Source organism: Microcaecilia unicolor, chromosome 6 (genome assembly GCF_901765095.1).
Source record: "Microcaecilia unicolor chromosome 6, aMicUni1.1, whole genome shotgun sequence".
NCBI lineage: Eukaryota > Metazoa > Chordata > Amphibia > Gymnophiona > Siphonopidae > Microcaecilia > Microcaecilia unicolor.
In genome coordinates, this window is record NC_044036.1 from 138,931,152 (window position 1) to 138,958,093 (window position 26,942).

General features: G+C 45.2%; 1 protein-coding gene across 2 annotated transcripts in view; it reads right to left on the minus strand.

Moving 5' to 3' along the window:
• Positions 1-7,413: 7,413 nt before the first annotated feature.
• The window catches only part of NCKIPSD (NCK interacting protein with SH3 domain), a 128,264-nt gene continuing 108,735 nt past the window's right edge, over positions 7,414-26,942 (minus strand). For both annotated transcript variants that reach the window (XM_030206405.1, XM_030206406.1), the window contains exons 11-13: positions 19,719-19,811; positions 11,067-11,239; positions 7,414-10,259 (exon numbers count right to left, since the gene is read on the minus strand). In XM_030206405.1, coding sequence (XP_030062265.1) covers positions 10,056-10,259; positions 11,067-11,239; positions 19,719-19,811 — 470 coding nt within the window. In that variant the 3' untranslated portion in view covers positions 7,414-10,055. The remainder of the gene's footprint in view (positions 10,260-11,066; positions 11,240-19,718; positions 19,812-26,942) is intronic.

Here is a 26,942-nt window from a genome sequence, read left to right on the forward strand (position 1 = left end):
ATCCCTAAGGGCTATGATAGTGGTGTACAGTTGTGGGGAGTGGGTTTTAGGGGGCTCAGCACACAAGCTAACAGAGCTATGCACCTGTGAGCTTTTTCTGAAGTCCACTGCAGTGCCCCCTAGGGTGCCCAGTAGATGTCCTGGCATGTCAGGGGGCCCAGTGCACTACGAATGCTGGCTCCTCCCATGACCAAATAGCTTGGATTTGGTCATTTCTGAGATGGGCGTCCTCAGTTTCCATTATCGCCAAAAATCGGGGACGACCATCTCTAAGGTCGACTTAAATGCTGAGATTTGGGCGTCCCTGACTATATTACCAAAACGAAAGATGGCCGCCCATCTTGTTTCGATAATACGCAGGGACATCATGTGAGGACGTCCTCAGGAAAACTTGGGCACCCCTTTCGATTATGCCCCTCTTGGTATACCAAATTACTGCCTAGTGTGGCAACTTGCATTGGGTAAAAGAGATTCCACTGTTGCTGTTCCTCCTCCTTTATTGTTACCTTATGATTTCCCTGTAGGGAAGAAGCAGACACAATGCTTAAAATCTGTTTGATTTATTCTGCCTTACAGTATGGACATCCAACTTGGCAAAGGTTTTAATTAAAGAAGAGGATGGAAGAACCCTGATGTCTAATGGCATTGATTATGTGCACTCTCTCTCTCTGGTCGGACAGTAAGACTGGACCTGGCACAATGATGGGCACTTTCAATGCCAGGGCCTCTTACAGAACGCTCTTCTGTCATCACATAAATTACAAGCAAAATGTGTTGCAGTTTAGGAAGTGCTTAAAACCATGTACATTTGTATGGTGGTATTTGTAGTCACCCCTTTCTATAGCCCAAATTGATGTATTGTATCATTCTTGGCTTAAGATTGTAAACCACTTTTAATTCTAACAAAGGATGTAAGCTTTTATAGCAAATCTTCACCTAAACTAGTGGATGAATTTATATTCATGCATAGACACTTACTTAATTAGGTAGTTTAAAGTCTGCTTTGATTTTATGTTTCAGAAATTATATATATTTTTTAAAAACGGTGTGTGATGTTGTAGTCTGCCAAGATTATATGGAGCAGAAATGGACTGGGCTGTTCGCTGCAGGTACAACATTATTCCCCCCACCCCATGGGTATAGGAAGGGTGCAGGAGTAATCCCCCATGGGTATAGGAAGGGTGCAGGAGTAAAATGAGGCAGGACTGCTCTAGCACACACATACCAAGCAGGAGTCAAATAATAGCACCATGGGTGCCCATGCATAGCGGCAAGGCCCAGCACACCCGTTGCTTTGGTAGAGAAGAGGGACGAAGCGGTAGCAACAGCTGTCACATGAAGCAGGGGCAAGGCTACCAAATCTTGACAACAGCTAGCAAACTTCCTTTAACTAGTTTGTGTAAGACATGTGACACAGACTACACTGATGGATTATGCTGGTGCCATCAGCAAGCATTCCCTGTTGAAGCAATTCTGGCGTGTATTTTTCTGTTTTGTGATACTTAGCTCTCTTATCTTACCAAGTGGTGCCCCCCCCCCCCCCGGGACCCATCTGAGAAAACCTGGCAACACAAAAGAATGCTGAGTGCTACAGCCAGGAGTTACACTGCTCTCTGGTTGCACAAGAGGTTGGGAAACATCCTTTCAGTGACAGAGAGAGAGAAAGATGGCTGTCAGCATCCTCACCTCAGTGTTTGGGAGCAAAGTAACTTTAAAGAAAAAAAATAACACATTAAGTAGAAACAAAATGTCACTGTCAACTTCTTAAGATAAAGAGAAATACCTAAAATCTGAAGGCAGTACTTTCTCTTTTAAAGGTTAACAATTTTAGATACTACACCATTGCAAAAGGTGATTTTAAAGTGTTAACATACCACCACCAAAATCTTTTGGTGCTGGTTCATAATATATTAGGGATTACATTCAATCTGCTGTTAATTAAATCTTTCTTTACTCAAGCATTATTGCCACTGGGTCCTTCAGCTAGGGATTGACCTTTGTTAACTTGAGACTGTAGGTACCGTTTACTTAGCACAGTTCAGCAGTTTACAATCTTCCCAGGAGACCTCAGTTGTGAAGTGCACATATCTTTTTGTCACTTCTGCAAGGATTGCAGTGGCCAGCCAATTATCCCATAACATTTACACTGTCACTCCCAGTAGACAAGCCAGTGTATGACCTAATGTCCCCAATTAACACTAATTTGAAACATTTCTTTGCAAATGACATCAACATTCAATTTTTAAAATAAAGAGTGGGGATGCTTACAACCCTAATGGTAGGACTGCTGCATTAGGTTTCCCAGAAGGCTGGGGTAGCCTGCAGGAAAAGCGACCCAGTTTACACTCATAAGAATAGCCATAATGGGTCAGACCAGTGGTCCATCTGGCCCAGTATCCTGCTTCCAACTGTGGCCAGTCCAGGTTACAAGTACCTGGCAAAAACTCAAATAGTAGCAATATTCCATGCTACCAATCTGGGCACACAGTGGCTTTCCCCATGTCCATCTCAATAACAGACTATGGACGTTTCCTCCAGGAATTTGTCCAAATCACTGTTACCACATTCTCCAGCAATGAGTTCCAGAGCTTAACTATTCTTTGAGTGAAAAAATATTTCCTCTTAACTTCATTGAGTGCTCCCTGGTCATTGTACTTTTTGAAAGAGAAAATTTGATTCAACTTTTACCCATTCTACACCACTCAGGATTTTATAGACCTTAATCATATCCCACCCTCAGCTGTCTCTTTTCCAAGCTGGGCCAGATATTCAAGAGGTCTGATCCAGTAGTGGACACCCCTGTACAATGAATATTCATGAGAAATTTGCATGCACTCCATCCACTACATGCAATTCTCCCTCATGAATATTCATTGTAGGTATCCTGAAAACCTGACTGGATGGGGTGCCTCCAGGACCAGGTTTGGGAACCTCTGCTTCAGTACTTCTCAACCCAGTCCTTGAGGCACACACCTAGTCCCATCAGGTTTTCAGGATATCCACAATGAATATGCATGAGATTTACATACCAAGGAGGCAGTGTATGCAAATCTATCTCATGTATATTCATTGTGGATATCCCGAAAATCTGATGGGACTAGGTGTGGTGTGGCTCAAGACCGAGTTGAGCACTGCTCTATCTCTACATGCACAACCTATATATAATATAGCTGTATTCTGCCCTTTTTATGGTGGTAGTGGTGTTTCTTTCAGTCTTATGTTACTCTAGTTTTCTAAATATATTTAGCAAACTGTTTTGTATGTGTGTGTTGTTTTTTTGGGGGGTGGTTTTTTGTTTGTTTTTTGGAGCCAAGGGAACCACCATACAGGCACTTTTTGTTTTCAGGCACTCTCCTTCCCCTCTTCAGCTTTTCAAAGAATCCTCGGGTTGGCAGCGGATAAGCAAAAGCATATTTTCATCTAACTGTTACACACCGACATAACAAAAGCTAGTCATAATAAAGTTGAGGATTTTAGCTGACCATGTTAATTCAACTCTCTAAAATAAAATAATTTTACATCCATAAATATAGTCAACTCTATAAAACAGACAGGAGGAAAAACAGCAAAATCCTGGTGGGAAAAGTTTTACTCACAAAACCTAATTTTAAAAATAAAAAATTAGAACAGCCATCAAAAATCTGCAATTCTTCAGCTTCACAATAGCTGGCATTCTGTTTTAAAATGGTGTAATTCTTTTTCAACTTCAGGATCTATGTTTCATACAAAACTTCAAGTTCCTGTAAAAATTGCTCCCGGCATTACTACAGCTAATGCATCTTACATTTTGTTAATTTCCCTTGCTAATTCTTTCATTACACTAGCAATAATCAAAGAAACAGTGTCTTAAGTGGGTGATAACTGGTTCTTTGTCCCACAATGGATATAATACAGAGGAAACTGGAAAGACTTTGGTCATGGGGCACTTGGAAGCTAAGAGGCAAGTCAAGGGGAATGGAGACAGAATTCAGTGGGGCGCCAGAATGGGAACGCTACTTGAGAAATGTCTTTTGCATTCAACAAAATACAGCTGGAAGCTCACAATGTAAAACAGCACAAAGCAAAAGCAAATAAAACAATTACAGTAGGTGATTGATTCATTCACCCAAAAATCAGGCATGTGCGCCAACAAATTCAATTTGGAGAAGAATGTTTCTTCAAAAAAATATATCCAAAGGTCTGCAAGTTTATTTGTTCCAATTATCTAACTGATAGCACTAGGGAGGACACAGCCATCAGCAGGGCATTAATGCAGTGAAACTGGGTGTAATTGAATTATTCTGCACAATCAGATAAGATGCAGGTCTTGGATATTAGCTGGATTCTTCCTTATGTGTGGCCCTTGCTACCAGCTCAGTTCCGATATTATAATAAAAAGACTCATCTAAAGAATAAAGGAGAGTCACTCATTTGTTCATATTTGATATACCACCTATAACCACATGGCATCTGGGTGGTTTGCAATAAAAGCTCTAAAAGCATAAAAGTGGTAAAAGAGAAAAAAGTGGAGGGGGAGTGAAAGGAGGCAGAACAGATGGGAGGAAGAAAGATAAAAGGAAAGACTGTGTTGGAAAGGCTTGAGAAAAGAGCCATGTTTTCATACATTTCTTAAATGTGGGATATGATGATTCAGTCTTGAGATGTAATGGTACGGCATTCTAATGTTGAGGGGTGGCATATGCAAAACCAGTGGCATATGCGACATCCAGACTATGACAGAGGGAGAGAGCAGGTGTAATAAATGCTGTTGGGAAAAACGCAGCATGCAAGAGGAACGATAAGGTATATGAGCAGTCTTGAGATATATTCCGGGGCAGTAAAAGTAATTTGTAGGTATCTGAAATGATACAGGTAGCCATACATTCAGTGTTTTTATTGCATATGCATATGTATTTATGAAATAATAAAAAAACAAATGAGCACCTTGCTATCTGTCAGTGTGTGGAAGCAGAAGTGTTCCACTGATACAAAACAGCTTAAAGCCATTTTCTTTGCTATGACAAAAATGTGCAATGTAATTGCTCTTAATTATATTCCAGGTGGGGAAGAGACTTGTGTATCTGTGGAATAGTAGACCAGAATTGGCCCAGTGGTTTGAACAGCAAGCCAGGAACCAGGAAAGCCAGTGTTCAAATGCCACCTCTTCCACAGATGTTCCTTGTGAACTTGGGCAAATACTTCACCCTCCTACTGCCTCATGTATGAACTTAGATTGCAAGACCTTTAGGAAGAGAACTACCTACTGTACCTGAACTGCAATTTATCATGAGCTGGGATAATAAAACCTAAATAAAATCCCCCCCCCCCCCCCCCAGAATAATGTTACTCTGGCAACTTCAAGAGTCATAACAAGCATCCATCACCACCCAGTATGGTTAGCACAAAGCTGAAGGGAACGGGAATTGGGATTTCATATACCACCTTTCTGTGATTACAATCAAAGCGGTTTATTATATAAGGGGAAAACCTCATGACAGCAAACAAAGCAGCAACCCCAGAATCCACAAGAAGAGTTTGTTATTAGTTTGTTTTCCACAACAAAATGAAAAAAAGGTAATTTACTAGTATTCTCCATAGATGCTGGATATAGCAGCCTGTAAAGGAAGCCAAGTTCAACATTAGATAGCACCAGACTTTTGACCATGAGGTGGCTGTGTGAAATGGTGCTAGAGCCCAAGTTTGTAACCAGTTTGCAAATTCCTCTGATCAGTATTGATAACATAAGAACAGCCATACTGGCTCAGACAAATGGTCCATCAACTCGTTTCTCTTGACCCTTTACAAAGCCAGATCTGTTTATATGAAAACTGAAAACACATTCAGTTTTCTTTTTCAGAGTAAATGAGAACTATCAGAATTTTTATGGGTTTCAGAACCTTTCCCAAGCTGTGCATCTTTCTTGTATATAAGTTGTCAAATTCCAAGTAGGGGAATATGTCATGAAAGCATTTCACAAAATAAGCATCTTTAAATATTCATTTATTTTTTTCATGTTACATCAATATTAGTGTTTTTAGAAAATGCATAGCCCTTTTAACATTCACATTTTCACATATGTCTACAGGTGCACTTCTTTAGAAAATTTCTAGCCTTCTTCAGAACTTTAGCCTTGGAACCCTCCCGTCGGTTTCTGCTTTCACTAACATTTGGTGGGATTTGCACCAGGACCAAAGTCCAAGCAGGTTGCACAGCTGCATTTTACAAAGTATTCTAAGCATTTCCAATCTTCTCTTCTGGGACATTGAGAAATATAGTAAGTCCATTCTACTCAGACATGGTTTTGAATCTAACAAACAGCAGACTGGAATGTTGTTCGACTGAGTAAAAGATTCTATTATACACAAGGCTAGTTAGTAGAAGGATCAAAGCTGCAAACCAGCATTCTAATGTTACATGGTCAAGTTCAGCCAACTGCAAACTACTCCAGACACTATAAATTTAAGCAAAAAGACAAATCATGTAAATAGACTGTTCTGGCCCAAATAGTCCATGCCGCTGTAATTGGTATTGGTGAGGGAGAGAAGGAAAACCTCATTTGAAATGGTGATTTTTTTCCCCAATGGACATCATGTAACACTACATTATACAGTATCTTACAAATCTGTAATTCTACACAGATAAACCTTGCTTGTCTTTAAGATTAAATTCAGGAACTACTCGACAACCAAATAAACTTTTCCAAGAACAGAGAGAAGGGCTAGGGGAGGCACTTGTGAATTTCTACACCCTTTCTTCCACACAAGACATTTTAATTTGTGGTGGCATCCCCCTTGATATAAAGTGCTTTAAAGCTCTGTCAGATTATACAAGGTACTTTACAATGGGTTTAAGATTTACTGGACAATTTTCCAGGGCCTGAGAAAACATACCAAGAACTGGGAATCCACACTGAAAAATACAACTTCAAGGCCTAAACCAATGTTTTAAAACCATGGCTTACAGCATGAACTGTCCCCCCCCCCCCCCCCCTTCCTTTTTTTTCCTCAGGAAAGGGAGACCTGCTTGAGAAATGTGGCTTCCTTTTTTATAATTTAAATCCCCCTATATGTCTCTCCCACCAGTACGAGTGTGATCAGTTAAGCATGGTCAACAGCAGTTCATTAGAAGGGCAGCAACTCATGGTACCCTACACAGTAATCTGCGGTTGAATGTTTTATTTCTTCAACGTTCACTTGTAGGATATAACAAAATTTCTTCCCCATCCGCACCCCCAATCTAAATGCAATCCCAGATAGGGTTCTTCAGCTTGAAGAAGAGACTGCTGAGGGGAGATATGATAGAGGTCTATAAAATGATGAGTGGATGAGAATCACTTGTTTACTCTTTCCAAAAATACTAGGAACTAGGAGGCACGCAATAAAGCTATTAAAGTAGTATACTTAAAACAAATCGAAGAAAATATTTCTTCACTCAACATGTAATTAAACTCGAATTTGTTGCCAGATAATATAGTAAAAGCAGTTAGCTTAGCAGGGTTTAAGACTCCCTTTCCTTATATTATGCAAAGCTTTATCTAGAGATATGAAGAGGGAAACCCCATTCCCCTTACTCCACCCCAGGGGGAAAAAGCAGGATGGGAATTGGTACTATCATCTCAGGAAACAGTATAGCTCTGAATATTATTTTGGCAGGGCTAGTGCAACAATGATTAGATGATTCCTTCACTTCGATCACTGCTGCCATAAGAGATCTCAGAATCTCTCTTCCTTTCTTCCTCTTTTTTTTTTTTTTCATTTTATCAGCTTTCACTCCTCCTCAGACTTTCTCTCATGTACCCATCCGTTCCTTTCTCTTCTCTACTACCCTTCCAATTCTTTTCTTTGCTTCCCATCCCCTCTACACATCATATTTAATAAATGTACACATATGCCCTGCACTCCATTGCTAACTTGAGTAGTTTTATTTCCTATTTTCTCATTTCTTCCCCATTTAAGCCCACCCCCCTTTTTTTTTTCTTTTTTAACTCAGTTCAAAAGTTCTGGAAATTTCATCTCTACATGTATTCTCTTACAGGTCACAAAGGGACACTCTAAAGTTGGCAGCAAACTATGTTTGTTTTCTTTTTTAAGTAATCTCTAGAAAAACTAGGTAGCATTTCCTTGGTTAAAACAGGTTCACCTTGCGATGCAAGTCTGGTTCTGATATAAGATACTATTTATTCTCACTTTGGTCACAGGTGTAAGTAAAAGTCATAGCAAAACTTTGATCAGTGTCTCCTGGCTGTTATCAAGTGGCTCAAAGTTCTCACATGCTTTCTGTTAGTTCTAGAAACATGTTATTTTAAAATAAGAGAAAATGAGAAGACAGAACAGATGATGGCAGCCCAAGGGTGACCCCACAGCACATTACAAACAATGCAGCTGATGTTTTTTTTTTCTCACTGCTCACATATGACAGAAGCTCCTGTACAAAGCTCATTGTCTAAGCTGGTCTAATCTAAGAACAATTTTAATATGCAATGCCTGGTCCACTGAAGGATGTGGATTAGAAAACAGCACAACATATAGTATACTGAGTTGTTAATAGTCACAGTTCTTTCTCTGTTCTGTGCCATCTTCGCCTTGTTAATTATGTAACTTTCACTTTCATTCATTAGGTGGGGATGGAACTTATGTTGCAATATGAGTCATCATTTTGCATATATCAAGAAGCAATATATGCACTCCAAGTACTTGTTAAAACATATGCTTGTCTGTATAGAGGGTACAGTATCCAGCCATGTTGAAGCATGCTTTCCTATCTCAAACATAGTCCAAACTCAAAGCTTCTCTAGTTCAACTAAATCACAAAATTAGAGAAAATGTATTTGTGTAACAAAAAGACATATCTATCTAATATCTCTCATGTTGCTCGTCATGAAATGACCAGAACTCTGCTTTCTTCTCCCAGTCCCAAAAGACAATTCCTCACTCCTAAAATACATCAACCTGATGAAGGTTTATATGAAGGTATGTATAATTTATTCCGCACCACGGTCAGCATGTACACAAAGGATTTGTCACTCATGCATGTTCAACATATTAATTGGCATCCCTGAAAACACTGTGGCATAAATACAGATACAACAGAACTGTAACTGTAAACGTTTACTGCTTTAAACGCACCCAAAAAAAAGTAGCAGGAAAAAAAAGGAACAACAAATCCTCTTCAACAGAGAACTTGGGTATAAAATTCTAAATCAACGGGGCTGACTTGTCCCCTTCTATTAGTACATGGAGGCCTTAAATTCATAGGTAGAAGGTGAAACCTATTGGCTAGAATATACTGAAGTCTTTAGCTACTTTTACAAACAAAATCTAGATTTATTTCTCAACTATGAGTATATGAGTGTAGCATGTTAACCGCTGCAAGTCCTGGAGGAGACACTGGAAAAAAGAAGAAAAAGATCTTCAATGACAAAATTAAAATGTGAACAGAGCACCAGCAACAAGCTAAAGAAAAAAAAATGGCAGGTAGAAACAGCTTTCATATTACACTTTTTTAAATAATCAGTATAAAATATTAGTGCAGTGGCACATTGTAAACTTTTCTATCTTAGCTATTCTCTTATCTAGACAAATACTGCATACGACCTGCGACGCAGAAACTGCACATGAACAGCTGCTCAAGTGCAAAAAAGAAATGCTTTAAGGATCTTTACAAAACAAAACAAAAATCACTAGGTAGTTTAATAGCAAACACAGAAGTTGGGGGGGGGGGGGGGGGGAGGGGAGAAAATGTTACTTTTCACATCCTCAACCTCTGTTTTTCAGTTGTCTGTTTATCTAGGACTCAAGGCATGATAATCAAGGGATACAAGGGTTATCCTCTCACACATTTCTTAGTTACCCAATATATCATGAGTCCTACACTGCTACCAACTAATCTTAAGCAGGTAACAGGCTAACCTCAAATACCACTGGGAGAAAAAAACAGGACACTGCCCAAAAAAGCACTGGGAAGGGAAATGTAAACTTGGATGGAACAAACTGTGGGTAAACAAGGTGTCTTTGCTCCAGCCTCTAATGTGGGTGATTTCCGCAGTCTCCAGATGCCAAATCTTCTTCCTTTACTCATTAACCATTCCCAGAAGATATTTCTGGGAATTCCTTATAAATTTCCTGGATGATCATTTTGTCCATTTGGCAGTGCGGCCCACCCTCCTCTTCTGACAGGATACGCTTCAGTGTTCCCTGCAGGTCTGCATGGCGGTGCTGATGCTGGAGGTAGTCTGTTGAGCGGATAATTGAGTGCATGAGAGATAAGTACTCCATCCGCAGCTGTTGGAAAGTGTTTATGGGCATGGAGGGAGGTAAGAAGAAAATAACAATAGAATTATATTGTATTTTAATGGCATAACACTTGCATTATAGAAACCCTGAAATAGAGTAGCTTAGTAAAATGTTAAAACCATCACAGGAATGTGTTATTGCAGGTTGTCCTTGTAAACAAGGTAAGAGTATTCTAAATTAGAGGTGCAGCTTCAGAGGGGGGGGGGGCACATCATGGGGGGGGCTGAAGGCCAAAGTGGAGCAGGGGAAAGGGGCACAAAGTTTTGCCCCATTCCATGTCTCTGCTCTCTGTTCCCCCCCTCCCCCGCTCTGCATGTCCCTCTCCCCGTGACCAGTAATTCAATGTTTAAATACTTCAGCAGGTGGGAATCCCTAAGTCCTGCCAGCAGAAGAGGTCCTTCCGCTAGCTGAAAACTCTCCAACACTGGCAGTCAGTAGCACTTTGCATGGGCCACTAAATGCCGCCACCCCCCCCCTTCCCCACACATGCTCCGTTTCTGTGCATATGTGTAGGAGTGTGGTAGCCGTGTTAGTCCACTCTTAAGGTTATCAATAGAAATCAAACATGTTTTATTTTGTTTGATGTGCATATGTGAAAACCAAGCACAAGTAAGGAGCAGGAGCATGGTGCAGTTTAACAGCGGCCCATGGGAAGTGCTGCCACCTAGTGTTTGAAAGTTTCCAGCCACAGGAAGGATCTATTTTGCTGGCGGAACTTGGCGATCCCTGCCCACCATAGCAACAGTGCCACAATTGGCTACACCATAGTTCTGAACGTAACGTTAGGGTGAGCACCTTATCTTCTGGGGAGAGGTCAGCAATCTGCCGCACAATGATGTCGATCATCACCATCATGTCCGAATGGTAGAAGATGCTGGCAGTGTCGCTGCTGGAAAACACATCTTGAAGGAACTTAAGGACAGAGTGCGGTGGCTGAGGTTGATGTGCGAAGATATAGACTGGATCATCTGGGCAGGGGCAGAAAATGATACAACAGAAATAAAAGGAAGAAAAAAAACACAACATTTTATATGTATTATACGTTCGTTTTCCTTCTATAAAGGGTAAGAAAAGATTAATGTGGAGGCAATGCATGCAAATCTCTCTCATGAATATTCACTGTGGGTATCCTGAAAACCTGACTGGCTGGAGCGCCTCCAGGACCAGGTTTGGAAACCACTGTGGTAGACTAAACTTCAGAAGACAGAGTGAAGGTAGAGGTAGTGAACAACTCATGGGGGCCACCACTTGAAGGACGGCAGAGTCTTAGCAAGGTGATTTGCCATTGTCTTCCCTCCCCAATCATCTTTGCTTCTCCTGCTAAAGCTCAGCACTCATTTACTGACTGAAAGTTTATGGCTATGGTTTATTATACCGTCTGGACTAACTCACAGACCTAAGCAGTTTACAGACTAAAAACAAAATTTCAACGTAGGAAAGGAACTACAAAATTAGACAGGAAAGAATATCACAAGCATCCAAGAGGCAATCCTTCAACAACAAAAATAGCAGGGAAAAGTAGGAATGAGTGGGGTGGGGGGAAAGAGAATAGGAAACTGGGTAATTGGAAAAGCAACGGAAAAACACTAGTCACAGCACTTGCCAATAGTCGGTTAATCCAGGCTGAAAGCCTGTCTGAAAAGTCAAGTCTTCAGGACAGATTTGAAACTCTTGAATGATAGTTCTGCACAAATAACTTAAGGCAAGAAATTCCAAAGTGCAAGAGGGGCTGAGTTATCCAGAGCTACCTGACAGAAATCCCAGTGTGAGATTCAAACTCAGGTCATGGGTGCAGAAGGCAAGTGACCTACCAACTAACTGCATCACAAGGCTTCCCAAATCTGTGTCTTTTAGGAGATGACTTGTTTAACTTACTCTTACGTTGGATAAGCCAGGGGAGAACTGAAGTACAGCAGAATGTGCTGTAGATTAGCAAAGACAAGAATAATGATCTATATCTGCCACCAATTTTTATGTATTTTAAAAGTTAAAATAAAGCGAATGCTACATACCTGTAGAAGGTATTCTCCGAGGACAGCAGGCTGATTGTTCTCACTGATGGTGACGTCCACGGCAGCCCCTCCAATCGGAATCTTCACTAGCAAAAGCCTTTGCTAGCCCTCGCGCGCCGATGCGCATGCGCGGCCGTCTTCCCGCCCGAAACCGGCTCGTGCCGGCCAGTCTCATATGTAGCAAGACAAAGAGAAGGGAAGACACAACTCCAAAGGGGAGGCGGGCGGGTTTGTGAGAACAATCAGCCTTCTGTCCTCAGAGAATACCTTCTACAGGTATGTAGCATTCGCTTTCTCCAAGGACAAGCAGGCTGCTTGTTCTCACTGATGGGGTATCCCTAGCCCCCAGGCTCACTCAAAACAACAACCACGGTCAATTGGGCCTCGCAACGGCGAGGACATAACTGAGATTGACCTAACAATTTATCCAACTAACTGAGAGTGCAGCCTGGAACAGAAAAAACATGGGCCTAGGGGGGTGGAGTTGGATCCTAAACCCCGAACAGATTCTGAAGCACTGACTGCCCGAACCGACTGTCGCGTCGGGTATCCTGCTGCAGGCAGTAATGAGATGTGAATGTGTGGACAGATGACCACGTCGCAGCTTTGCAAATCTCTTCAATAGTGGCTGACTTCAAGTGGGCCACCAACGCGGCCATGGCTCTAACATTATGAGCCGTGACATGACCCTCAAGAGCCAGCTCAGCCTGGGCGTAAGTGAAGGAAATGCAATCTGCTAGCCAATTGGATATGGTGCGTTTCCCCACAGCCACTCCCCTCCTGTTGGGATCAAAAGAAACAAACAATTGGGCGGACTGTCTGTTGGGCTGTGTCCGCTCCAGATAGAAGGCCAATGCTCTCTTGCAGTCCAATGTGTGCAGCTGACGTTCAGCAGGGCAGGAATGAGGACGGGGAAAGAATGTTGGCAAGACAATTGACTGGTTCAGATGGAACTCCGACACAACCTTTGGCAAGAACTTAGGGTGAGTGCAGAGGACTACTCTGTTATGATGAAATTTGGTGTAAGGGGCCTGGGCTACCAGGGCCTGAAGCTCACTGACTCTACGAGCTGAAGTAACTGCCACCAAGAAAATGACCTTCCAGGTCAAGTACTTCAGATGGCAGGAGTTCAGTGGCTCAAAAGGAGGTTTCATCAGCTGGGTGAGAACGACATTGAGATCCCATGACACTGTAGGAGGTTTGACAGGGGGCTTTGACAAAAGCAAACCTCTCATGAAGCGAACAACTAAAGGCTGTGCTGAGATCGGCTTACCTTCCACACGGTAATGGTATGCACTGATTGCACTAAGGTGAACCCTTACAGAGTTGGTCTTGAGACCAGACTCAGACAAGTGCAGAAGGTATTCAAGCAGGGTCTGTGTAGGACAAGAGCGAGGATCTAGGGCCTTGCTGTCACACCAGACGGCAAACTTCCTCCATAGAAAGAAGTAACTCCTCTTAGTGGAATCTTTCCTGGAAGCAAGCAAGATGCGGGAGACACCCTCTGACAGACCCAAAGAGGCAAAGTCTACGCTCTCAACATCCAGGCCGTGAGAGCCAGAGACTGGAGGTTGGGATGCAGAAGCGCCCCCTCGTCCTGTGTGATGAGGGTCGGAAAACACTCCAATCTCCACGGTTCTTCGGAGGACAACTCCAGAAGAAGAGGAAACCAGATCTGACGTGGCCAAAAAGGAGCAATCAGAATCATGGTGCCTCGGTCTTGCTTGAGTTTCAACAAAGTCTTCCCCACCAGAGGTATGGGAGGATAAGCATACAGCAGACCCTCCCCCCAGTCCAGGAGGAAGGCATCCGATGCCAGTCTGCCGTAGGCCTGAAGCCTGGAACAGAACTGAGGGACTTTGTGGTTGGCTCGAGATGCGAAGAGATCTACCAAGGGGGTGCCCCACACCTGGAAGATCTGCCGCACTACACGGGAATTGAGCGACCACTCGTGAGGTTGCATAATCCTGCTCAACCTGTCGGCCAGACTGTTGTTTACGCCTGCCAGATATGTGGCTTGGAGCACCATGCCGTGACGGTGAGCCCAGAGCCACATGCTGACGGCTTCCTGACACAGAGGGCGAGATCCGGTGCCCCCCTGCTTGTTGATGTAATACATGGCAATCTGAATTTGGATAATTTGGTGGGACAGCCGATCTCTGAAAGCCTTCAGAGCGTTCCAGACCGCTCGTAACTCCAGGAGATTGATCTGCAGATCGCGTTCCTGGAGGGACCAGCTTCCTTGGGTGTGAAGCCCATCGACATGAGCTCCCCACCCCAGGAGAGACGCATCCGTGGTCAGCACTTTTTGTGGCTGAGGAATTTGGAAAGGACGTCCCAGAGTCAAATTAGACCAAATCGTCCACCAATACAGGGATTTGAGAAAACTCGTGGACAGGTGGATCACGTCTTCTAGATCCCCAGCAGCCTGAAACCACTGGGAAGCTAGGGTCCATTCTGCAGATCTCATGTGAAGGCGGGCCATGGGAGTCACATGAACTGTGGAGGCCATGTGGCCCAGCAATCTCAACATCTGCCGAGCTGTGAACTGCTGGGACGCGCGCACCCGCGAGACGAGGGACAACAAGTTGTTGGGTCTCGTCTCTGGGAGGTAAGTGCGAGCCATCCGAGAGTCCAGCAGAGCTCCTATGAATTCGAGTTTCTGCACTGGAAGAAGGTGGGACTTTGGATAATTTATCACAAACCCCAGTAGCTCCAGGAGGCGAATAGTCATCTGCATGGACTGTAGAGCTCCTGCCTCGGATGTGTTCTTCACCAGCCAATCGTCGAGATATGGGAACACGTGTACCCCCAGTCTGCGAAGTGCCGCTGCTACTACAGCCAAGCACTTTGTGAACACCCTGGGCGCAGAGGCGAGCCCAAAGGGTAGCACACAGTACTGGAAGTGACGTGTGCCCAGCTGAAATCTTAGATACTGTCTGTGAGCTGGCAGTATCGGGATGTGTGTGTAGGCGTCCAGAGAGCATAGCCAATCGTTTTCCTGAATCATGAGAAGAAGGGTGCCCAGGGAAAGCATCCTGAACTTTTCCTTGACCAGATATTTGTTCAGGGCCCTTAGGTCTAGGATGGGACGCATCCCCCCTGTTTTCTTTTCCACAAGGAAGTACCTGGAATAGAATCCCAGCCCTTCTTGCCCGGATGGCACGGGCTCGACCGCATTGGCGCTGAGAAGGGCGGAGAGTTCCTCTGCAAGTACCTGCTTGTGCTGGAAGCTGTAAGACTGAGCTCCCGGTGGACAATTTGGAGGTTTTGAGGCCAAATTGAGGGTGTATCCTTGCCGGACTATTTGGAGAACCCACTGATCGGAGGTTATGAGAGGCCACCTTTGGTGAAAAACTTTCAACCTCCCTCCGACTGGCAGGTCGCCCGGCACTGACACTTGGATGTCGGCTATGCTCTGCTGGAGCCAGTCAAAAGCTCGTCCCTTGCTTTTGCTGGGGAGCCGAGGGGCCTTGCTGAGGCGCACGCTGCTGACGAGAGTGAGCGCGCTGGGGCTTAGCCTGGGCCGCAGGCTGTCGAGAAGGAGGGTTGTACCTACGCTTACCCGAAGAGTAGGGAACAGTCCTCCTTCCCCAAAAAAATCGTCTACCTGTAGAGGTAGAAGCTGAAGGCTGCCGGCGGGAGAACTTGTCAAAAGCGGTAAACCGCTGGTGGAGCTGCTTTACCACCTGCTCGACTTTTTCTCCAAAAATGTTATCCGCACGGCAAGGCGAGTCCGCAATCTGCTGCTGGAGCCTATTCTCCAGGTCGGAGGCACGCAGCCATGAGAGTCTGCGCATCACCACACCTTGAGCAGCGGCCCTGGACGCAACATCAAAGGTGTCATACACCCCTCTGGCCAGGAATTTTCTGCACGCCTTCAGCTGCCTGACCACCTCCAGAAATGGCTTGGCTTGCTCAGGGGGGAGCTTGTCCACCAAGCCCGCCAACTGCCGCACATTGTTCCACATGTGTATGCTCGTGTAGAGCTGGTAAGACTGAATTTTGGCCACGAGCATAGAGGAATGGTAGGCCTTCCTCCCAAAGGAGTCTAAGGTTCTAGAGTCCTTGCCCGGGGGCGCTGAAGCATGCTCTCTAGAACTCTTAGCCTTCTTTAGGACCAAATCCACAACTCCAGAGTCGTGAGGCAACTGAGTGCGCATCAGCTCTGGGTCCCCATGGATCCGGTACTGGGACTCGATCTTCTTGGGAATGTGGGGATTACTTAGTGGTTTGGTCCAGTTCGCCAGCAATGTCTTTTTTAGGACATGATGCATGGGTACTGTGGACGCTTCCTTAGGTGGAGAAGGATAGTCCAGGAGCTCAAACATTTCAGCCCTGGGCTCGTCCTCCACAACCACCGGGAAGGGGATGGCCGTAGACATCTCCCGGACAAAGGAAGCGAAAGACAGACTCTCGGGAGGAGAAAGCTGCCTTTCAGGAGAGGGAGTGGGATCAGAAGGTAGGCCATCAGACTCCTCGTCAGAGAAATATCTGATGTCCTCCTCCTCCTCCCACGAGACCTCACCGTCGGTATCAGACACAAGTTCGCGGACCTGTGTCTGAAGCCGTGCCCGGCTCGACTCCATGGAACCACAGCCACGGTGGGAGCGTCGAGAGGTAGACTCCCTCGCCCGCATCGGCGAAGCTCCCTCCGCCGACGTCGTCGCGGAGCCTTCCTGGGAGGCTACCGCAGTCGGTACCGCAAGCGGCACCGATGTCGGAGATCTCACCCCGGGCAAGGGGCCAGCCGGCGCCTCACTCGACGGTACCGGTGGCGCAAGCACCCCCGGTACCGGAGGGGAAGGGCGCAACAGCTCTCCCAGGATCTCTGGGAGAACGGCCCGGAGACTCTCGTGCAGAGCGGCTGTGGAGAAAGACATGGAAGCCGATGCAGGTGTCAATGTCAGAGTCTGTTCCAGGCGTGGAGGCTGTTCCGGGCTGTCCATAGTGGAGCGCATCGATGCCTCTTGAACAGAGGGTGAGCGGTCCTCTCGGTGCCGATGCCTACTGGGTGCCGACTCCCTCGGCGACCCAGAGCTCTCGGTGCCGACACGGGAAGGGGACCGGTGTCGATGCTTTTTCGACTTCTTGGGACGAAGCATGTCACCGGAGCTTCCCGGCAACGACGAGGAGGACGTAGAATCCAACTGTCGCTTCCTCGGGGCCGAGGCCGAAAAAGGTCGGTCTCGGGGGGGCTGTACCGCAGGAGCCCTCAGGGTAGGGGGAGACCCACCCGAAGGCTCACCGCCACCAGCAGGGGAATGAACAGCCCTCACCTGCACTCCAGACGAAGCACCACCATCCGACGACATCAGCAGACGAGGAGGTCCCGGTACCACCGACGCCGACGCAGCCTTCCGATGTCTCAGCCCCGATGCAGAGGGTCGATGCCTCGATGCAATCGCGGCCGAGGATGAAGGTCTGGACGCTGGCGACGTCGATGCACTCGATACTCCCGGTGCCGATGCCGATGAAGAGCCCGAGAACAAAACGTTCCACTGGGCCAATCTCGCTACCTGAGTCCGCTTTTGTAAAAGAGAGCACAGGCTACAGGCCTGCGGGCGGTGCCCAGCCCCCAGACACTGAAGACACGACGCGTGCCTATCAGTGAGCGAGATTACCCGGGCGCACTGGGTGCACTTCTTGAAGCCGCTGGGAGACTTCGATGTCATGGGCGGAAAAATCGCGCCGGCGAGATCAAAACTCGTAATGGCGAAGATGGCACCACAAAAAAGGGGAAGAAAAACTTCGAACTGAGGCCTCCAATGGGCCTACCCCGACGATGAAAGAAAACTTAACGGGGCAAAACTAGAAATATAGGAAGGGGAACAGACCGAAAAGGTCTCCTTCCGAATGGTTTTTTTTTTTTTTTTTCCCGTAGCGAAGTCCAAAAAAGACGCGCGAGGTCGACTTTCGGGGCGCGAATGGCGTAAACACGACCGTACCGAGCGCGGACAAAAGAAGACTGGCCGGCACGAGCCGATTTCGGGCGGGAAGACGGCCGCGCATGCGCGGTGCGCATCGGCGCGCGAGGGCTAGCAAAGGCTTTTGCTAGTGAAGATTCCGATTGGAGGGGCTGCCGTGGACGTCACCATCAGTGAGAACAAGCAGCCTGCTTGTCCTCGGAGAATTATATATTCACTAAGTTCAGCAAAAACTACAAATATTCATAGATTTTAATATCCTTTACTAAGCAAATGATCTTTTGAGGGAATACATATCCCTTGACATCTGCAGGCAGCATCCTTCTAATCTCAGAAACTCACCGACACCATCTCTTTTGCTGGTCCTGTGTACAAGAGCTATTATAACCTACAAAACCCCCAGTCTTCTCACTATAATGCAATGAAATTAAAAGTCATAGTTTCCACTGTGTTACAAATTACGGATCACATTGGCCAATTTTACCAATTTCCCAAAATCAGATTCCCACAGGTCCACAAATTCTTAAAACTGTCAGTCTTGTTATTCTTCAATTGAGCTCATAGGCAGCTAAGTCAATGCATCAGAATTTGGAGCCACACCATGTACCTAGAGATTAATCCTGAGCATCAGAATTCATGCTGTTTCCGCACAGAATCATTACATAGAAAAGCTTCTGTACGTCATTCCTGATCAAGCATCCTCTGTTATCCTAGGAACAGGCTACCAACAGCTCTGTTAAATGCACCTCAATTTATTTTATAGACCACTCATAATCCAGTGAACATCTGAGTAGTTTACACAGGAAAACAGTAACCAGAATATAACAGACAAAACCAGGGAAAACAATGCTGGTTCAGGAGAACACAAGATGTGGCAGAAAACAAACAACAAATACCAAAAGACTAATGGGGGGGGGGGGGGGGGGGGGGGTTAGGGGTGTACACCGGGACAAGAATGGAGGCAAAAAGGGGATAGCTGATTAAAGAGCCCACATGACCCAAAAGTGAGGACCTATGATATGTTTATCGACAGAATCTTAACCTTAAGGGGGCAACATACAGCAGCCATGTTTCTGACTCTCTTGTACAAAAACGGTCACAGAAAAAGCCAATCTCTAACTCTGTATTACTAGAAGTCAGAGGAGTATCCCAGTTGTCCCTGATTTAAAAATATTTTCAAATACACCTGTATTTATTATACCTTAGGAATTCCAGGAAAAGGCTCTTTTTTTGCACAATGCAGGTACCGAGATGAACATTAACAGTAACCTACGTGAAAACTGTGATCATCTTCAACATCCCCTTACAGAGGTGTGAGGTTCATTCCCATTATGGTATGTACAAGAGCATTGAGAAGTTATCTAGCTACCTTGGGTAAATTTCTTCAAAATGTTGGTAAATAAATCCTAGTGCTAATATTAATAGAGACCAGATTACCATCCTAAGCCATATCTGGTAGCATGTTGGGAACTTAACGGAGCAGCCAGAAGGTTTCAGGCCCTACTTACCTCCTCTGTTCAGCAAAAACACCAACTTCTCAGTAAAGATCTTAACATTGGAATGCTTGCTTAATGCCGACATGACGACACTGTTTTCAGGAACTAAAAGAAAAACAGGGCAAGTTATGTTTTCAGGTCATCTACTGCTCTGATTTTGACTAACTAAGCAAACAAGCAACTACATAAGACAGAGAGCTCAGGGTGCCTGTGCACTTATCGGCACTGGAATAAGGCCAAACAAATATGCAAAATGCAAAAACATAGGGTGCTCACTGGTGACAAGAAACTGCAAGGCAAAATGCAGAGAGATGCCTGTGTTCTACAGACAACCAACACAACATTTAACAGCTCTGATTGCTACTGTTCCCAGTATTGCTGTCAACACATTCTTGCTCCCCTGCTAGAGGAGAGCAGGAATATTCAAGTCGGACACCACCGGTGTTTCCTGAGAAGTCGTACAGCAACCAAAGGTGGTTTTAATGAGAAAGGGTTAATATGATTGCTTTCAGTGCACCCGGGAGTAGCCACCCATCAAAAATAACTAAAATGAAATACCAGCATTGCATCTTAATTTTACTTTAAAGTTAAAATATTCAGAAGCGAAGTCACAGTGGGCTGGCAATTTGTGATTCTTTTACTCTGATCATCATTCTGCTAGAACAGCAAATCCATGCCACAGATGGTAGGTGTAGTATCCAGTCCCCTCTCTTTTTCCGCCCCCATCCAGCCAGAAAGAGAATTTCAGGAAGTTTCACAGAGAAATTTCAAAAACTTTTAGTAAGAGAACAATGTTTCTACAGAAGCAGGTTTGGATAGTGAGAGTGGGGAGATGGGAAGAGATTCCAGCTCCTTAAATAAAGGCTAATTCCTATGATCCTTCTGGTAACAAAGAGGGAGAAGCCTAGTGACACAGGATAGGTCAGAAGATACAAACGTAAGCTGACTGCAAAGGACTCAGCAGGACACATTTCAAATGTCACTGGATTCAGCATGTGAACTGCCTGCTCTTTCAATGCTTTCAAAGGTCTCTGTACCGACATATGCTCACTCTCCCTGGTAGAGGTGTACTAAAGCAGGGGTCAGATCATCAAGGCAAAGAAAAGTCCCGTTATCTGGAGGAAATTTATAGGATGAAGCACTGGCGTTCCGTGCTTGGCTGACACCCGGGGCGGACCGCCGCTGCGCGCACCCCCCCCCCCCCGGGTGCAGTGCAACACGGCACCCCCCCCCCCCCCCCGGTGTGGAACGGCACCCCCCCTGGTATGGACCCTAACCCCCCCCCCCCCCCCCCGGTGCAGCGCCTCTCACTCCCCCCAACAGTCCCCACCTGCCTACCAGCTGAGCTCCGGCCGGCACCTCCAATCTGCAGCGCTGCTGACTTTAAATGAAGAAAACCGTCTCGTCGTTGGCCCTTCACTCACTGAGTCCCGCCCTCGAGGAAATAGGAAGTTATATCAGAGGGCGGGACTCAGTAGTGAAGGGCCAATGACGAGACAGTTTTCTTCATTTAAAGTCAGCAGCGCTGACTTCCGGTGACGTCACGCTCTGCAATGGCGGTCTGATTGCGGAGCTCCCGTCTTCCAGCCCGAAAACGAGCTAACATATAGAGCAAGCGATCCACAAAACAAGGTGGAAGCTACGAGAGTGAGAGGCGAAAGTCCCGCGACTCGAAAGATGGCAGATACAAAACTTAAAAAGGCAGATTTGACTAACTTTGCTTACCGCCAACGTGAACGTGCGCCAGAGATACAGGCCGGAGAACAAGAAGGCCAAGAGAACGCATCTAGCCCTAGCTCACCGGCTAGCCAGAGAGAGCGGGAAGCTGATGGAGAAAATGAGGTCCCGCCGGACAAATGGGACCAATTAAGCACATGGCTCCAGGATATAAAAAAAGATATAAAAGAGATGCGACAAGATTTTGCGCAACTGAGCGCGGATCTGAGAGAAGAAATCAAAGACTTGGGGAACCGCGTCAACGAGGTAGAAATGGGGCTAGAAGAACATGCAGAAGCCTTAAATGAGGTTGAGAAACATGCGGCAGAACACCAATCAGACATGAAATTCCTAACGGACAAGGTGGAAGACCTTGAGAACAGAAGCCAACGCTCCAATATTAGAGTGCGGGGCCTACCGGAGTTACCAGAATATAATAACTGTGAAAAGGTAGTACAAGCAATAGCAGCCCAACTCCTCTCCACATCTGACCACCCAATAGCCCCAGAAAATATCCGGCTAGAACGAGCACATCGGGCGCTGGGGTCAAGAAAGACAAATACGCCAAAAGATATCGTGGCCTGCTTCTCGGAGTTCAAAGTGAAAGAAGAAGTTATGCACCAAGCTAGAGCAGCCAGCCCAATTACATGGGAGACATACCCCATTGAATTGTTTCAAGACCTAGCGGCTACCACTTTAAAACGGCGTGGAGAACAGCGCCCGCTGACGGAGAAGCTTAGAGCAGAAGGAATAAAATACAGATGGCAACATCCGTTTGCCCTAATATTTTATAAAGAAGGCAAACAACGTAAGGTGGCATCGCTAGAAGAGGCTCATGAATATATGGGTCCGGAAAAGATGGATAAAGCACCGACACCAAAGCCACCAGCTGGATTTCAAAGAAATGTCAAACAGAAGTGGCAGCGAGTATCAAAAGGTCGTGGAAGGCTACGGAGACAAGCATCAGATCAGGCAATGCTACCAGGGAAAGGCCCGTGAAAGAGCATCTATAATTGGAATACAAAAATATCATATGATGCGTTAATAATGTGACAAACTGGAACTGGCTAGAACATATTAAACAACAAAGATGGATCAAACAAATTGAGCAGGCTGGAAAAGTAAACGGGACCGGAAGTCCACACCATTATAGGCATGATCTCGATTACAACAGAGATGTGCTATATCAGGTCATGGGGAAGGGAGGGAGGGGGGAGGGGGAGGGAGAGGTGGTGTATATATAGTGACTTATTGTTTGATGTTGGGGGATAAAGTGTTCAAATGCGTAACATTTAACGTGCGGGGCCTTAACTCGCCTATGAAGCGCCAATTAACATTCAAAGAAATGGTGCGCTTGAACGCGGATGTGGTACTCTTACAAGAGACGCACCTGAAAAAAGGTTATGAGAAGTTGGTGTGTCATAGGCGATACCCCACTATATATTTCTCATCTTGCGCAAACAATTCAAAACAGAGGGGGGTGTTAATAGCGTTGTCTGGCGCACTCCCTTGGGAGGTCAGTCAGGTTATAAAAGATGTAGAAGGTAGATTTTTGATAATGTTGGTATCATTATATAATGTTCAATATACAATTGTTAATGTTTACGCACCAAACACGGGACAGGGATTTATAGAAAAAGTAGAACAACAAATACAAAAACACTTGCAAGGTCACCTAATAATGGGTGGAGATTTCAATCTCACGATCCAACCACACTTGGATAACTCCACAGGCCAGGCAGTATATGCTAAATCAGATAGGAAAATATGGAGGAGATTCATGGCTAGATGGGGCCTGACAGATATATAGAGAGCCACACATGGACAAGAAAGAGACTACACATATTACTCTTCTCAATACAAGACATACTCTAGAATAGATGGATGGATGGGAGATGTGATAGTCACAAATAGAGCACGGGAGACACATATTGAACCCCGCACCTGGTCTGACCATGCCCCAGTGGTGCTTGAGCTATTTGCAGGGACCCGACAGGTGGGTACCAGATATTGGCGGATGGACGAGGCGCTCCTATTGGACACAAAAAATATCCCAGTGATAGAGAAATATATTCTGGAGTATCTGGAATATAATGATGTGGGAGAGATCCACCCACAATTTTTGTGGGAGGGTCTTAAAGCGGTACTCCGAGGGAAATTAATAGCGTTGAGAGCCCATCTGACAAAAGCTCGAGTAGAACAGGAGGATAATATTAGAATAGAATTATGACAGCTTGAACAACAACACAAAAAAGACCCCAAAGATACTAAAGGATTAGCAAAAATACAGGAATTGAGATTAAAGCTGAATGAGCTACAGATGGCGGACTTAGCCGTAAAATTGCAAATAGCACAGCAGGAAAATTTTGAGTTTGGAGACAAAGCGGGTAGGCTATTAGCATGCAAACTTAAAAAAAATGTCTGAACGCAATTATATAGGGGGTATACAAACGGCAGAAGGGGGCTATGTCTCACAAATAGAACACATACATGAGGCATTTCTTGCTCATTTTACCAATTTATATGAACCAGAACAATCCCCGGAGCTGGCTGAAATAGAGCAATACTTACAGGAGGCGGATCTGCACCAGATAGGGAGAGGGGGGTCGACCCAATTATCCTCACCCATCACATCGGAGGAGATAATGTGGGCAATAACAGATATGGCAAATGGTAAAGCTCCTGGCCCTGATGGGTTTCCCACAAGATTCTACAAACTATTTAGTAAACACCTTACACCAGTGTTACAGAAACTATTTAATGCATTGGAGGACTCACAAAAGCTACCAGACACCTGGAGACTGGCGGCGATAACCTTAATATTAAAACCAGGGAAAAACCCGAAGCTATGCAGCTCATACAGACCAATATCACTCTTAAATGTGGATTATAAGATATTCACAAAAATCTTAGCTCGAAGGTTACAGAAGCAGCTCCCAGGGGTTATACATACAGATCAGGCGGGATTTATAGAGGGGCGCCAGACCTTTGACAATATAAGGTGTCTAATGCATGTTATTCAACAGGTGACAGACGACCAGACACCGGTGGTATTGCTATCAATAGACGCAGAAAAAGCGTTCGACCGTGTGGACTGGTCGTTTCTATTTGCAGCACTACAGCGAGTAGGTATTGATGGGAGGTTTCTGGACTGGCTACGATTGCTTTATCAGGCTCCATTGGCCACCATAAAGATCAATGGGACATATACAAAAACATTTAACCTTTGGCGGGGAACCAGACAGGGATGTGCAATATCACCACTACTATTTGCCCTGTCATTAGAACCATTGGCCAATATGATTAGGAAAGATAGAGAGGTGACAGGAGTGGTGAGGGGCCTAAGGGAACATAAACTTATGCTGTTTGCCGATGATGTTCTGTTGACAATCTCGAACCCATTGAAATCGGTAGAGAGGATAGTAGAGCATTTGGCAAGATATGGGCAATTATCGGGATTTAAACCCAATCTAGACAAGTCGATCTTCCTTAATCTTATGGTACCGCCTGTGGAACTAGAGGCCCTTCAGGCCGCCTTCCCTTTTGTATGGGCGACAAAATCCATACGATATTTGGGAATACAGGTGACAACACAAATAGAGGGATTATTTGCAGCTAATTTCCCCCAAAAAGTTGAAGAACTATTTAGCGAATTGGACAAATGGGAAGGACTTAATGTTTCCTGGAAAGGGCGCATTAATGCTATTAAAATGATGCTGCTCCCGAAATTGTTGTATCTGTTTATGGCGATTCCGATACCAATCCCCAATAGCTTTTTTGCAAAACTCAATCGCAAAATGTTTGCATATATATGGAAAAAACGCCCACCAAGAGTACGGCGAACTATGATGTACCAATCTTGGGAGAGAGGAGGAATGGGGGTACCTAACTTTTACTTATACTACCAAGCGGCACAAATTCGTATTCTGGCAGAATGGTCCCCTGGAGCAGCCAAGAAATGGTTACATTGGGAAAGAGCATGGTTGGGTAGGAGAGCAATTGAGGATATCTTATGGATACCAGGGGAGGAAATGGTCCCTATAATTAAACAAATGCCCATTGGACTAAAACATCCAATGTGGACATGGTATCAAGTGAGGAAGAAGCTTTTCCCCGAGAGGAATTATTATCGGCAAACGGCTATAAGGTGGGCAACAGGATTTTCACTGGGGAGATCGGAGAAGGTATTTGAGGTATGGGCCCAAGCAGGGTTGTGCACACTGGGACAATTATAGAAAGAGGGAAAAATGCTTCAATTCAATGAGCTTCAGGAAGAGTATGGTCTAAAAGAAAGAGACCTCACCTATTATTGTAACTTACGTAGCTTCCTTAAAAAGAAAGCGCAGGACGAGTTAGACCTAGCCGAAACAGCCATGGAAATAGCTATTAGTAGAGGGGGAGGCAGGGGAGGTATAACTCGCATATACTTGGCCCTGCTGGGGCGCACCGACCCACAGGTGCGATATCAAGCCCAGTGGGAGGAAGCGTTACAGACCACATACACCAAAACAGAATGGAAAGCAAATTATAAATACTTACTTAAACCATCGCTGGCACAAACAGTGAATGAAAATGGATTTAAAATGCTATATTGGTGGTACTATACGCCTGAACGCCTCCATAAAATGTACCCGGGAGTGTCGGGGCAATGTTGGAGGGAATGTGGTCAAAGGGGATCATTTTATCACATTTGGTGGACATGCGAGAAAGTAAATGTATATTGGAAGGCTGTAATGGACTTGGTTAATAGAATACTACAGAGGACATATGCATGGAAAGCGGAACACTGCTTGCTTCATTTCCGACCAGCGTCCATACCAAGCTGGCAACACAGGTTGGCGATTCAATATTTTGTGGCTGCAAAACTAGGATTGGCTCGAACGTGGAAGCAAGTAGAGACACCATCCTTACAGATGGTAACCAGGAAAGTAGACTTTCTTTACCAAATGTCCAAGCTACCAGCTATGCGAAGAGGGTCCGTACTATCTTTTAATAAGATTTGGACACTTTATGAACAATATATTGATCACACTCAGTCACCACCTGGGTAGGGAGGGAGGGTAGGATGTGGAATGTTAGGGGGAGGGGGAATTAACAAATGAAAAGCAAATTGTAATTGAAGTGTTGGCTGTTTATATGCTGTTTATTTGATAACAATTTCAATAATAAAAAAAAAAATAATAAAGTCAGCAGCGCTGTAGATTGGAGGTGCCGGCCGGAGCTCAGCTGGTAGGCAGGTGGGGACTGTCGGGGGGAGTGAGAGGCGCTGCGCCGGGGGGGGGGGGGGAACAGAGCACCCCCCCCCCACACCCGTTGACACCCGGGGCGGACCGCCCCCACCGCCCTTGCTACGCCACTGGGATGAAGTGCAGAGAAGGTAAAATTGCTCATTACTGACCCTTCATAGACACAACCACTCATGGAATGAATCAGCTGAAATCAGTGCTTTACTTACTTCTAATTTCTGTCAATTGAAGCCACTTGTTTAGGGAAAGGAAAGAATTACTAGTACCAGTAAGA